This window comes from Giraffa tippelskirchi, chromosome 1, assembly GCF_054371585.1.
Source record: "Giraffa tippelskirchi isolate mGirTip1 chromosome 1, T2T-mGirTip1v1.2.pri, whole genome shotgun sequence".
Taxonomy (NCBI): Eukaryota; Metazoa; Chordata; class Mammalia; order Artiodactyla; family Giraffidae; genus Giraffa; species Giraffa tippelskirchi.
In genome coordinates this window covers 214,517,877-214,533,386 of record NC_137275.1, presented here as the reverse complement: position 1 = coordinate 214,533,386, position 15,510 = coordinate 214,517,877, and the positions used below count along the sequence as shown (strand labels likewise).

Here is a 15,510-nt window from a genome sequence, read left to right as displayed (position 1 = left end):
AGTTCAGTTCAGTCGTTCAGTCGTGTCTGACTCTTTGTGACCCCACAAACTGCAGCATGCCAGGCCTCCCTGTCCATCACCAACTCCCGGAGCCTACCCAAACTCATGTCCATTGAGTCGGTCATGCCATCCAACCATCTCATCCTCTGTCGTCCCCTTCTCCTCCTGCCCTCAATTTTTCCCACCATCAGAGTCTTTTCAAATGAGTCAGCTCTTTGCATCAGGTGGCCAAATTATTGGAGTTTCAGCTTCAACATCAGTCCTTGCAATGAACACTCAGGACTGATCTCTTTTAGTATGGACTGGTTGAATCTCCTTGCAGTCCAAGGGACTCTCAAGAGTCTTCTCCAACACCACAGTTCAAAAGCATCAATTCTTTGGCGCTCAGCTTTCTTTCTAGTCCAACTCTCACATCCATACATGACTGCTGGGAAAACCATAGCCTTGACTAGATGGACCTTTGTTGACAAAATAATGTCTCTGCTTTTTAATGTGCTGTCTAGGTTGGTCATAACTTTCCTTCCAAGGAGTAAGAGTCTTTTAATTTCATGGCTGCAGTCACCATCTGCAGTGATTTTGGAGCCCCCCAAAATAAAGTCAGCCACTGTTTCTACTGTTTCCCCATCTATCTGCCATGAAGTGATGCGACCAGATGCCATGATCTTAGTTTTCTGAATGTTGAGCTTTAAGCCAATGTTTTCACTCTCCTCTTTCACTTTCATCAATAGGCTCCTTAGTTCTTCTTCACTTTCTACCATAAGGGTGGTGTCATCTGCATATCTGAGGTTACTGATATTTCTCCTGGCAATCTTGATTCCAGCTTGTGCTTCCTCCAGCCCAGCATTTCTCATGATGTACTCTGCATATAAGTTAAATAAGCAGGGTGACAATATACAGCCTTGACATACTCCTTTTCCTATTTGGTACCAGTCTGTTGTTCCATGTCCAGTTCTAACTGTTGCTTCCTGACCTGCATTAAGCTCTATGTAAATATACTAACATTTTGCTCTTTAGGTTTCATATATATTTTTAATGTTTATTTTAAAATTCAGTACATTGAATTCATTTTAAGAATTTTACATAACCTCTTGAAATAACTAATGTGTATCAAACTGGCTTCTTACCCTAGAAATGATAGGTTTTGGTGAAAGTAAATAAACTGACTTACGTAAAAATCTTTGTTTATGTCCTAGTGCTTAGTTGTCTTTAATTGCTTTTTGAATGTTTTAAACGTGAACATCACCAGTCACGTGAAGAATATGTTGGATTTATTTTTATGGTGCTGTGATTTTAAACATGGACATGTGAGTCAAGAGTTTGCCATGTTTTCATTTTTCACAATGAAGAGTCAGCATGGTGAAATGTAAAAAGTATACTCGAGTGTCTAGCTAGATACTAGCTGAATTTTCAAATTCTGAAAGAGAGCAAGGAAATGGGAGGGAGGAGAGAACGGAAGAAGGGGAGGTAAAGAGACTAGGAATGCGGCGGGAGAGGGAGACCGAAAATATTCCAAAGCCTACATTTTCTTGTTTTCCTCAGATGACAGAGTGTTGGTGTCTTGATGATAAATGAGAGGGAGTAGGAATGCTTTTGCTTAACATTCCACAGAATGCTGTCTGATGTGCTTTGAAATGGACTTTCTTTTTCTGGAGATGCTGCATCTGCTGGGACCTCCAGTTATTTGACCGTCATTGGCCTCTGTGGACTGCTCTCTCTCATCCCCAGACTTCAATTTTTAAATGTTTGGCTAAAATCAGATAACTTTAGAAACTCTTGGAACTATTTCATTTGCACTTTCTTTGGGGAGCATAGTAAATACTGTTAGATTTATAAATTTAACTATGTATTGGCTTGATTCCGAATTCTCAGAGTGCACTGGCCTCCTACGAGCATTCCTTCATTCTTTTCTTTATTCAGCAACTTTTTCTGAGCATCTGTTATGGGCCAGGTGCTGTGCTAGGCCATGGAGACTTGTGAGCCAAAGAGGCTCCATTGCTGGTTGACAGAGTTCGCAGCCTAAGAAAGCAGTAAATCAAAGATCCTACACTAAGAAATGCAAATACTAGGAAAAGAGAAAAACTGAATATTTATTCACAAGACTTAGCTTCAAACAGAAATCTGTATATTCTTATAGGTACAGCTCGTTTCATTTCAGGATATGTGTTCCGATATACATAGATAGTATATCATCCTAGTCTTGATGCCTATGACTGTAATTTACCAGCTTACTGACCTCAGGCAAGTCTCATAAATTTGCCTGGTTTGAGATTCTTTACCTATATAGTAAGAAAAATACTATTCGTCCAGTCGCCCTCAAAGACATGTTACTACAGATAGAAGGACATTTCATGTATGTTAAAATCAATAGTTATGTTAAAATGTCCTCCTTTACTACTTCTTGATTGTACTTTACTGACATCCTCAAATTCCACCACATTCCATCAGAGTTTGAAACCTGGCTCACCTGCACCCCCCTCAAACCATTCCTTCAATGTAGATTACAGTGCCCAGCAACAGACTCATAGTTCTTTCATTTCTCCTGTGGCTTTCACCCCCTCTCCGTTGCAGCCCCCTATTCCCATGTCCACACGCTGTTCTTTGTCTTTACCTGGAATTTATCAACCTAGGCATCTTAGACCCCAGAGTCCCACCTATGGATGTAACCTCCTGGCCTTCCGGCAATATCACATCCTCACTTTTTGCTGACAAAGGTTCGCATAGGCAAAACTATGGTTTTTCCAGTAGTCATATACAGATGTGAGAGTTAGACCATAAAAAGACTGAGTGCCAAAGAATTGATGCTTTCAAACTATGGTGCTGGAGAAGACTCTTGAGAGTCCCTGGACAGCAAGGAAATCAAACCAGTCCATCCTAAAGGAAATCAGCCCTGAATATTCATTGGAAGGACTGATGCTGAAGCTGAAGCTCCAATACTTTGGCCACCTGATGCAAAGAGCTGACTCACTGGAAAAGACCCTGATGCTGGGAAAGATTGAGGGCAGGAGGGTAACAGAGGATGAGATGGTTGGATGGCACCACCGACCAAAGGACATGAGTTTGAGCAAACTTTGGGAGATAATGAGCACCAGGGAAGCCTGATACAGTATAGTCCACGGGATCGCAAAGAGTTGGACATAGCGAGAAACTTAACGACAGTGACACTTAAATGTCTTATATATTCTGCAGCATGACTCAGATCTCTGCCCATTGGTCTTCCATGTAACATCTGTCAGCCCTTCAGTTAAGAGGAGGATGATTCAAGAGATCCCTGTGAAATGACTGCTTTGGTCATTTCATGCCTTCTGATTATCTGGGAATGTTTTCTTCATTTCTGGGTGGATCAGTTCAACTACCACTGGTGAAACTCACAAATTAAATGCTCACCACATCCCGAATTTACCGTTTATACTGCTGTGCTCATGGTGATTTTAGCAATCCGGTATTTCTTCAACAAGTAGAGTGAAGTATAGCAAGAATCAGCTTTTTCTTGTGATGTTGAGATCAGGGATGAAACAGGAATATGTGCTCAATCGTGTGGAACTCTTTGCGACCCCAAGGACTATAGCCCACCAGGCTCCTCTGTCCATGGGATTATCCTGGCAAGAATATTGGAGTTGGTTGCCATTTCCTCCTCCAGGGGTCTTCCTGATCTAGGAATTGAACCCACATCTCTTATAGTTCCTGCATTGGCAGGTGGATTCTTTACCGCGTAATCATCAAAGGGATCCCAGGGCCAGCCTTGTGTCAAGGTCAAGGTTCTCCACCAGCACAAGTAGACTTCGATTGTCTCTTGCAACCCTCCTCATCAGTTTTGAACATCAGTTGTGACTTCACCCTCTGATTTCATGTTTTTTTAGATGTAGAACCACCTAGCATAGACTGGTGCAGATCCCCACCTCCAGTCCAGGTCTCTGAGAAGGAGCATGCTGCAACCTGGGACGAGCCTCAGTTTTCAGACAACTCAGGTGAGAATGCAGGTATCTTGTTGTCAACATGTTACCACCAAATAAAAAGCTTTTAAAAAGATAAAAGAGAAATAAAAAGCAAATTACATCTAAATAGAGTAGCATGGATAATTACATAAGATGTTTTACTGATAGGATAATTCTACATATTTTAACATTGTTAATCTTACCTGTCCATGGCTTTTCATTCATTATTCAGTGGGGATATATTAAACTTGTACAGTATATTTTATTTGAAAGTGTTCTAGTAAATTCATTGAGCCTCTAAGCTTCCTTTATCCTAGAGACATAAGCTATGCATCCTGTTGGCAAATCTAATGCAGTTCTATGTATTCATACTCAGTTCTTAAACATTTGCCAAAAATGGTATAAAAACTCATGGGAAAACAGAAAAAAGTGAGCAAATGTAGCTGAAGTTTACTTTAAAGTTTTCAGAAAACCCTGAAAACAAGAATGCAAGTGAAATAGATTTCTTAATGAAATTTCCAATATTCACAGAGACTGACCTAGTAAAGGAAAATAATCTATTTAGCAAGAATGCCTTCATTTAATGAGGCTTGTGAGTCAACTATTTCTATAGTTTAGTGTAAGATTTTATAGTTTATTTTCTGTTGGCAGCCCAGTTAGTACCAATAGAATGTTCAGCTGGTTTGTATAAAGAGTAAATGAAAATTCAAATCAAATAAAGTGACTGCACGCAATAACCCCCAGATTGGATTCCTTCTTTCCCCTTCTCTCCTTTTTAGGGGCTGTGTTGACCATCACCAGAAGTCATACACCAGGAGACCTTTTCCCTCATGGGGAGACGATAGTGCAGTATACAGCCACTGACCCCTCAGGCAATAATAGAACATGTGACATCCACATTGTCATAAAAGGTATACTCTGCATAAGCCTCCAAAATCTAGCTTGCAATTGAGATATGAATCACTTTTGCACCCTCCTTTGTGAAAGAAAATAGGCTATGAACATAGCTGTTTAAAGTTAGAATACTGGCAGATGTATTGAGGTTTCCAATTATTATTGCTTCACTTCATGGTAAATACACATGCTTTCTTCTGAGCTAGTTTGTAACCACTTATTAGTATTTTCTCCAAAGTTACAAAGTATTGTTGTCATGATTCTATTTTGAATGCTTGAGGAGACAGATTCCGAAAATGTATTTGCTATGTAACGTTATTTGGTTTTCATTTTTATTAAAAGAATGCAAAAAATAACAGTCGCACATCAGAAGTACTTTTAGCTTTTCGTAAAATATGCACAATTGTGCATAGGTAATTAATTACACATAGGTACAGCTTTTTAGCTATACCCACCTAGGAATCAAAAAGCAGAAATTGCAGCAACCTCACACTGTGGATTTATTCTGAGAGTTTTCATAGGAGTAGTGGTGGACAGGAGGAATCCTTTTCAAAATTCAGCTTAGACACCTATATTTTAATTTATATTTTTCTACCACTGTATATGAATAATTTAATTTTTTTACACAGGTTCGCCCTGTGAAGTTCCATTTACACCTGTAAATGGGGATTTTGTATGTACTCAAGATAGTACTGGTGTTAACTGCACATTAAGTTGCTTAGAGGGCTATGATTTCACAGAAGGATCTACTGACAAGTATTATTGTGCTTATGAAGATGGTATCTGGAGACCACCATATTCCACTGAATGGCCAGACTGTGCTAGTAAGTTCTAAATTTTGGGGGGCTTCTTTAGTATGTGTAAATATGTGTTTGACTACCTGTATGTGTAAATTTCTTAACATTAAAGAGGAAAATTGCCTTAATGGAGGGTTTAGATTTGGTGAATAGAAAATGGTGCCATGAATTTGAAGTGTTTATAGATAGGGGAAATGTCCATCCCTCAATTTAAAATATTAGCCCAGAATCTTATTGCTGATTGGATTGCTATAGGACAAGATTCAGTTTATGGGAAAACCATCTTGGCCTCCTCATTATTATTTACCAGAATTGTCAGAAGAGTCAGCGTGTCATTCTTGAGCTGTAAACTTGAACTAAAGTGTAGTCTGATGTCTGGAGAAGAACTTATATTTAAAGTAAGAGCCTATATACATGATGCAGTCAGATCAGTCATGCTTTTTTTAGAAGTGATTTAGATCTATTTTGTAATCTTGTGTATTATTCTAAAAATAATCCAATGTCTTCATCTTGTGTAAATAATAATCTCTGGAGTGAATCTTTGATCCACTACTATAGATGAAGTTTAAATGCCAGTGTCTTAGAAAGTAAAACCCACCTACTTGAGCTATATTCTTCCTAAATTTGGGAAATATAAGTGATATTACTCACCTCTATCAAAGATTTAGCCCGTAGGATTTTAATGTTGATACTGTTAGGAGACTGAATATTTCAAGACATCTTGCTAAGTCTTAACTTCTAAACTTCCGATCCAAGGAAAAGTTTATCTCTGTGAAATTACACTTTTAAGAAATACAATTTCACATACCATTCAGAAATTTTTTAGTGTCTGTTGGTTGAATATATAAACATATACATTATAAACTTATATAATATCTTTGCAACCAGAATTTTTCAAAGATTCCCAGGAATATAATGAAAAAAATGTTTATATCTCTTTCTCCCTTAAATGTTCACTTTGTCATATGATTGGAAGGTAAAGAATAATATATGAAAGCAAATATATCACCAGGTAACTGGGTACACGGCTGATTGGCTGGTGGTTTATTATGATCGATTAATGCCTGGAAACATTCCTTAACTATCAACTTTTGTTTTTATAACAATCCCGCAAACCATGTCGGGATGAAAATACCAATTTAATTCCACAGAAATTAAATTTGTGTTTTGAAAACACTAACCAACTGAAACTGGTTTTTTCCAGTAAAACGTTTTGCAAATCATGGGTACAAGTCCTTTGAGATGCTGTACAAAGCAACTCGCTGTGATGACACAGATCTTTTGAAGAAATTTTCTGAAGCATTTGAGACCACCCTTGGGAAAATGGTATGTCAGTAGCATTCCTTGGTTGTTTGCCATATTTTAAAGGATGCTGTTGAGTTTTCCATAGTTGTTCTGCATCACCTGCAACAGAAATTCTTTGTCTTGATGATTTCCATTTTCTTTGTGACCCAAACTTGCTCCTCATATTTAGAATTATTCATAGGTTTTGGTCTCCTGGAGTGAATTATAAGTATATCTGTGTTAAAGCACTTTGAATTTTTTAAAACACTCAGAAAAACTTAGAGTCCTTTTGGTTTGAGGAATGTCTGCTTTGTTATTTGAAGTATGACAAAAATGCCCTTGTAGTCGGTTTTTCTTTTATGATCACTGAACATTTAAAGGGTTTTCTTTATCATGCAAGTTTAGGATTCTTTTTGGGATTCCAGGAGAGCAAAGCAATGTATTTAAATGTATTGAGCATCTTGAAAGCAGGAAATGTTCGATATATATATGTGTATATAAATGTTTTATGTATGTTTTTTATATATTTATATCATATATGTGTGTGTGTGTGTGTGTATAACTTCTGTGAAATCATAGTCCTCTAAGCAGCTTAATGTATAGTTAACTCCAGAGCTATCTTGAGTATGTACAAAATATATATATGTATATACTTGTATCCCTAACAGAGTTGAGTGGCTTAGATTTTGGATAGATTCTGAAAGTACATACAATAGTAGTAGATTTGATGTAGAGTGTGAGAAAGAGAGGTGTCAAGAAGGGATAGAGTACATGAGCACAGGTCCAGGAGTGAGTCCACATGTGATATGTGTGAAAGAAGGATCTTTTGTGATTATCTGATCTGTGAAAAGAGATGCAGAATGATCAGTCTGGAGTAAGGCTGGGGAGGAGTTGTTGGAGACTTGAGAAAAGAGAATGTGGTACAGAATGATTTTCTAGGAGAGCATAAATGAATGTGCTAGAGAAATGTAGGACTGGCCGTAAGCAGGGGTGTGTTTTCTCCCAGACTGTAGTTGAGCATGCGGGCACAAATGTGGAGGAAGCAGAGCAATGAATTTAACTGAGGTTAAAGTTCTCCAGACAGATTGACGAGGGTGCATGCAAGGGAGTAATTCATGGTGATGGATCAAGATGGGATCCAAGATGGGTAAACAAGGAACTGAAGACATCAGGGGCTGAGGGACAGTGAAGAGGTGACAGTGTCAGTGGATTACAGAAGAGGTGTTGGATTCCTGGGTCTAAGAGAGAGTGCGGTTACCGGTAATGACAAGATCTGAGGGTATGACTGTGAGAGTAAGTGACAAGGTAAAGCTGGAAGATGGAAGAGGAAGTGAGAATTCAAGGTGATGAAAGGATCAGCTGGGTGAATATAGAAATCACCAAGGGCTATACCAGGGACACTTACTAAGGTTCTTGGAATGAGGGAGTGACTCAGAGTCGGGGAGGGCTGTAGGTGATGGGCACAAGGAGATCAGTGTGTGGTATAGCTTATTGCAGGAGCTTCAAAACTCTGAGGCTTCAAGGAGGTTCATGGGAGTATGATCTAGCAACAGCACTAAAGAGTGAGGAGGACACTTCCTCCACCTCCATGACCACCACCTAAAAAAAAAAGGAAGTCAGGTTTCATTGAGAGCAAAAGTGAAGAGAACATAGAGAGAGGAGGTAAATACTCTCTCTATAAGGGTTTCACTGGTTATTGACTGAACTTCAGAGAGCACCAAGAAAAGTTTTGAGGACTTTACTTGGAGGAGGGTGGGAGATGGGGTCAGAGAAAAGGGATCTAAAGAGTCATTAATATAAAACTGTAAATCAGCTATACTTCAATTAAAAAAAAAAAACTCAATTGGGGTGAAAGTTCAGAGACAGATATCGCGGGAGTCCTGAGTTTCTTGCAAAAAGTGATGTAAACAGAGAGAAAAGGCATGAGACTGACCTTGGTGGTCCACTGTACTGAGAGGAGGTAGGGGAGGGCGAGGAGTAGGGTCAGGAGCCCTTTTAAGGACAGGGAGCGCTCTGGGGTCCTTTCTTCTTCCTGCTGATGGAGACGTGAAGAACAGGAGCATAGAGCTTATGCAAGGCACACCCAGATGTGAAGCACAGTTTGTCCTCTTCATGTTTTATTTGCAGGTCCCATCGTTTTGTAGTGATGCTGATGACATTGACTGCAGACTGGAGGACCTGACCAAAAAATACTGCCTTGAGTATAATTACGACTATGAAAATGGCTTTGCAATCGGTAATGAAATTATTTAGTGTGGGTAATTGGGAAAACTGTTGTGCAAACTAAGAAAATCATTCCAGAAGAGTGGGGCAAATTAGAAAAATGACCTTTCACTTATTTATTCAAGAATTCTAGGATGATGGATAACCTGATCCTGTGCATAATGATCTTTATGGATATGTAATTCTTTCAAAATATTAGCCAGAATGCTTCAGAATGATAAATACTAAGAAAACTAAGTCACATTGTGATTGTAAAATTCAAATATTTGTATAATATCAGAATAGTAATAGTTATAAAGTACTAACAGCAATTTTTATATGGTATTTAACTTAAATTGCAAGTAAGTCATTTATTCAAAATAGTAACACACATAAAATATTCACATTCCTCACTTATAATATGTTAAGACTCAATCTATTCAAGCCTGATATACCTTCAAGTAGAATTTGGATGTTTTTTTCATGTAGACTCTGAACTTTTTTTTTCTTCTTTTTTTTTAAGATATAATTGACATACAACTTTTATTAAGTGTACTCCAAAGTGTGTTATGGGACTTCTTTGTCCTTTCCAGTAATTATACTTGTTTTTATTTCATTCTTATAAAACTGTCTCTAAAGAACTTGCAGAGTAATGTTTTAGAACACAATGGTGATACCATCCTGGTTAAATACATGACTCTAAAACCAACTAGTAAATGTCTGAATCCTGGCTTACCCACCTACTAGGAGGCAGGGGAAGAACTTCAGTTCTCAAACCACTTTGTGCCTCAATTTTCTCATCTTTAAATTGGGTATATAAGAGTGCTGAACTCATAGGGCTGTTGTAAGGATTAAATGAGGAAGTGCAAGAATAATAAAGTGCTTAGAAGATTATTTGAAGCAGTATTAATTCACATGACAGTGGACATTCTTTTTGTTTTTGACACTAATCATTTCTCTTAGTGATTTAGCATTAAGAGTGATATTGACTGTTGCTTTAGAGTTTTTAAATTGAAAAATATTTCTGCATATATGTTTTTGCAGAAATTTGAAAAATACTAAAAAAAAAAGAATGAAATTGAGATAACCTGCAGTTCCAGAAATAACTGTTACTATATTAACGTATATATTACTGTACTGCATTTGTGTGGAGACCCATACTATTTTGTAAACAGGAATTTCTAGTTATATTTTATTGAGGATACTTTTATGTCATAAATATTATACTTCAATACAATTTTTTGAGCTTTTTATTTTGTATTGAGGTATAGCTGGTTAACAATGTTGTGATAGTTGCAGAGGAACAGTGAAGGGACTCAGCCATAAATATACATTATCCATTCTTCCGCAGCCCCCCACTGCCATCAAGGCTGCCACATAACATTGAATAGAGTTCCATGTGCTATACGTGGATCTTGGTTGGTTACTCATTTTAAATACACCAGTGTGTTCAATGCAGTTTTAATGGTTACATATATTATTTTATCAATTTGCCATAATTTATATAAACAATTTCCTATTGGTAGACTTTGAGTTGTTTTCCAATTTTAACAACTATATACAACTTCTCAGTGAACATAATGGAAGTTAAAGTTTTAGATAGAAAAACACAGTGGTTTTGGCGGGGGAGTTGGCAGTGGCATATCTAGAATAAGAGTCCTTAGAGGCACATCTAGAACATCAGAGCCTCTTCTGTCACACATGACCCAGGTTCCCACTGCCCCCGGATTGTTGAGATAGGTTGCAAGGGTACAGGGCTACACACAGAGGGAGTCAGCTATCACCGTGAGACTTTGTGGTGGGTGATGTTGGTCATCCTGTGAGAATCTGAATGCCGTATGGTACAAGTGATACAGGTGGTCCTGAGAGGCACACCTTCTTCCTCAAGTGTCCTTACACCACTCACAGAGTCAGTAATGTTTATAACACCTTGGCGTGTCATAATGTGTGGAAAATAAAGGGCCAATAAATACACTAAAATGATTAGATCTTATACTAATCATGTAATTCAAATTAAAACTAAGACGAGATGCCATTTGTGATCTGTCAGATTAACAAATTTGAGTAAAAATCAAATACCCAGAGTTGGCAAGGGTGTCATGAGATAAAAATCATACTCACATATTGTATGTAGAGAAGAAATTGAAGGGCATTTGGCAATATGTAACTAAAGGGTTAAAAATGCTCAGACTCATCTGAGGATATTTCTCAAGATAAAAGTCATACTAATGTACAAATGTAACATATTTTGTAAATTCCAAGATGTACATTTTTCATTTGGGTATTTATGGAATTGGGTGGTGTCTTCTCACTGATGGTGTCTTATATTTTATGACATAGTGTATGCACAAGAATGTTCTAAAATTTTGAAATAACCTCAAAGTCTGAAAATAGAAACTTGGTTAGTTTGTAGTACAGCTGTAGAAAAAGATATTAAACCATTTGACACAGAAATATTATATTGTTGAGAAAATTATAGGCAATCTTTTACATTTTTCTCTTTGTTCCTCAGGAGTGTTGTGTTGTTGTGTTTTTTATAATGGCTCCATGACACTTGTAGGGAAAAAATGTTTCAATGAGAAATAAAACTATTGATCCCAGTTCTATTTAAATGGCTGAAAGCATGAATTAAGCTAAAAAAGAAACTCAAAAACCAGCTTACTTAAGTGGACAAACCTGTATAAATAGATTTGATGTTTAAAGCACATAACTAAGCAACAACAGCGTGCCTACATCGGTATTAATATTATTTACTCTCACCGAGCTTTTAGAATGAGTCAAATATGAGCTAGTTTGCATGAATTAGCTCAGTTATTCCACAGACCTACAAGGTAGGAATAATGATTTCAATGTAGACATAAAGAAACTGAGATTCAGAGTAATGAAAGTAGCTTGATTAAGATCGTATAGCCATACATCATTTATCAAGAAGTTACAATCTGAATCCACGCAGTTGATCACAATGATATGGAAGGCATCTAAAGAAGCACATACAACCATGCTACTCACTCCAGTATTGATGGGCTTCCCTGGTAGCTCAGATGGTAAAGAATCTGCCTGCATTGTGGGAGACCTGAGTTTGGTCCCTGGGTTGGGAAGATCCCCTGGAGGAGGGTATGGCAACCCACTCCAGTATCCTCGGGCTTCCCTGGTGGCTCAGGCTGTAAAGAAGTCCTGGGTTTGATCCTTGGTTTGGGAAGATTCCCTGGAGGAGGGCATGGCAACCCACTCCAGTATTTTTGCCTGGAGAATTCCATGGACAGAGGAGCCTGGCAGGCTGCAATCCCTGGAGTCGCAACGAGTCTGATATGACTGAGTGACTTAAGTGTAGCACGGCATGCTGCCTCCAGCAGTTTCTTAAGTGTGTAAACATTTAACTCGTATGCTGCCCTCAGAAACTAGTATAGCTATAGAAAAAGATATTAAACTATTTGGCACAGAAATGTTGTAATATATTGTTGAGAAAATTTGAAAAGTGATTAGCAAATAATATACACATAGTATTATCTTTGTTAAAAGTACAGTATGTTTATATTTAAAATATGCAGATATGCAAATATCTTGACTAATCTTCACAAAGGGAAATCTGTTTATGCACATTCAGTTTATGAAACTGATATTAAAAAAGACAAGAATGGAACAAACCCTGAAGGGAAATAGAAATTGATTAAAATCTATACCCACCTCCCATTTCCTCTAAACCTATGATAATTAATCATTAGGCCAAAGACAGAATGGTTTAAATGCCTACATAGCTCTACAAAGACTTTTCCTTGTTCATTGCTAATCTAAATTTAATATGAAATGCCCAAGACTACAGTATAAAATTACAGGCAAAACTTTATATGTAGAACATTATCGGCAATTTAAATAGTGATCAAAGACAATGTAATTTGTGGCTTAACATTAGACCCTAAAAGCTGACAAAGATGCAACTCTACAATCTTTTGTTTCTCTACTCCAACTTTTCAGGACCTGGTGGCTGGGGTGCCGCCAACAGGCTGGATTACTCTTACGATGACTTCCAGGACACAGTGCAAGAAACACCCACGGGTGCTGGCAAAACCAGATCTTCACGGATTGAAAGAAGTGCCCCATTATCTGACCACAAAATTAGGTTAATTTTTAACATCACAGGTAAGAATAGACTGTCTATTTTAAAAGATTAATATAATGGGAAATTCTTGGTTAAAGATCTATTTTCAAACTTTCTATGTGTTATCATTACTGTATGTTAGGGCAAGCACAATCACCTGTTCTGTTATTTTTCATAATATCACAGATATATTTTATGATTCTCATAGCAACAAGCCCCCAGCTTCAAACTCATCTTGACATGATGAACTAAGGCAGGTTTTTAAAAAGTGAGAGTTAGCAGGAACTGAATATGTAATCATTAAGAACTCTACAAAACGGTGATGTAGATCCAGCATAGGAGAGAAGGATTAAAACAAAACATGTTGTTCTTAATATTCTCCATGTACTAGCTACTCAGTAAATATTTAAATTTGTGTGTATCTTTCCTGGAATTTTTTTTTAATTGTGATTAAAAAGTCGCATAATATAAAACATACTATTTTACCCATATTTAACTGTACAGTTCAGTGGCATTAAATACATTCGTCATCTCCCACCATCTTCTATCTCCTGGATTTTTCACTTTCCTAAACTGAAACTCTGTCACCATTAAACACTAAGTCCCCATTCCTGCTCCCCACCCCCGACCTGACCCCAGGATCTACTACTAGTGTCCTTTCTGACTTGAATTTGACTATTCTAGGTCCCTCGTATAAGTGGAATCAAACAGTATTTGTCTGCACCTACTGTATATTGGAATGCGTTTTTAAAGTTAATATATGCCATTTTTTTAGGGTAAAAACTCACTCCAAATGGTTTGCTGCAACACAGTGTGTGTGTGTTATGTTTTGTTTTGTTTTCATCTCAGCTAGTGTGCCATTACCCGATGAAAGAAATGATACTCTTGAATTGGAAAATCAGCAGCGACTCATTAAGACGTTGGAAACGATCACAAATCGACTGAAAAGGACCCTTACTAAGGAGCCCATGTATTCCTTTCAGCTTGCCTCTGAAATGCTTGTAGCTGACAGCAATTCCTTAGAAACAGAAAAGGCTTTCCTCTTCTGCAGACCGGGCTCCGTGCTGAGAGGCCGAATGTGTGGTAAGAGTTCTCCGTGTCACCAAAAATATTTGGTGCCTGTTGGGTCAAATGACACAGATAGAGTCATCCTACGACTGTAAAGGGGTATTGTCATGAAACCTACATTTTGTTATTGTTACATGCTTTTTGTCTCAAAAGTCTAGATAACCACTATTGGTCAGGATAAGATTACTTTAGGTAAGGGACTCAAATCTTAGTTTTATTTATAGATCTTTAGACCTCACAGCTTTCAGCAGCAACTCCAGTAACAAAAACTAAAACTTTTCTGATCACCTCTCTGTGCTGACTGAGACCCTGTCTTATTTAATTCTGTTCAGCTACTGTATGAGGTACCATTATTATTAAGTACATTTTATGCATGAGAAAACTGAAGCCAAGAGACTAAGAACTTAGTCTTTTAAGACAATAAGTGATTCAGCTGATATACCAACCCAGGCAGCCAACACAAAATTCACATAGCATAAAATGAACCATTTTGAAGTGTGCAGTTTAGTGGTATTTAGTATAGTCACAGTGACATTCAGCCATCACCTCTGTCACAGTTCCAGAACATTTTCATCACCCCCAAAGGAGACCCCAGACCCATTAAGGTGCCAGTCCCCATTCTCCCTCCCCCTCCAATTCCTTAGCTTTTACTCTGACTTTAGACTGTCACAATCTGAGTCAATTCCAGTCTCTTTCTTAAGTAGGTCATCATTTATAGATAGCAGAATCTCCTCCAAGCAAAGCCTATGTGCTCAAACAGAACCAAATGACATGAGGCTTCTGTTAATCTCTCTGTAGTGTGGGATATTGTGTCCTGGTCAGAAAACCTTCATCAACAGTTCTCATTGCCATTCCCAGAGCTCAGCTAGGTTTTTCACACTGGAATGAACCCAGCTCATCAAAAGCACATTAATATTGTCATTCTGAGCCTCCTCTTGTTTCTTTCTCAACTTGTGAGTAAAAATCCAGAATTGCCTTGGCCATCCTTTTGCATTTCTCAGTGTGGTCTTCAGACTACCTGTGTCAGCATCCCCTGAAGTGCTTGTCAAATCACAGCTTGATTCAGGTCCCAATCCACAAGGGATGCCTCCTGACCCTTTGGGGTCAGGTCCTTGGAATCTGAAATTTCAGTAAGTTGCCTGATGATTCTTTCACACATTAACACCTCAGAATTACCCAAGTGGTTCTTTCAGATGTTCTCTCTGTAAGAATACTAACTTTGATAGCAACCTCTCAG

The 15,510-nt window shown here is 37.9% G+C and overlaps 1 protein-coding gene across 3 annotated transcripts in view; it reads left to right on the top strand.

Moving 5' to 3' along the window:
- The window catches only part of SVEP1 (sushi, von Willebrand factor type A, EGF and pentraxin domain containing 1), a 194,890-nt gene that overhangs the window by 90,018 nt on the left and 89,362 nt on the right, over positions 1-15,510 (top strand). For 2 of the 3 annotated variants that reach the window (XM_081573904.1, XM_081573897.1), the window contains exons 10-16: positions 3,858-3,977; positions 4,712-4,843; positions 5,456-5,650; positions 6,828-6,949; positions 9,035-9,143; positions 13,082-13,246; positions 14,055-14,288. In XM_081573904.1, the coding sequence (XP_081430030.1) occupies positions 3,858-3,977; positions 4,712-4,843; positions 5,456-5,650; positions 6,828-6,949; positions 9,035-9,143; positions 13,082-13,246; positions 14,055-14,288 (1,077 nt within the window). The remainder of the gene's footprint in view (positions 1-3,857; positions 3,978-4,711; positions 4,844-5,455; positions 5,651-6,827; positions 6,950-9,034; positions 9,144-13,081; positions 13,247-14,054; positions 14,289-15,510) is intronic. The other variant, XM_081573900.1, reaches the window with a different exon arrangement.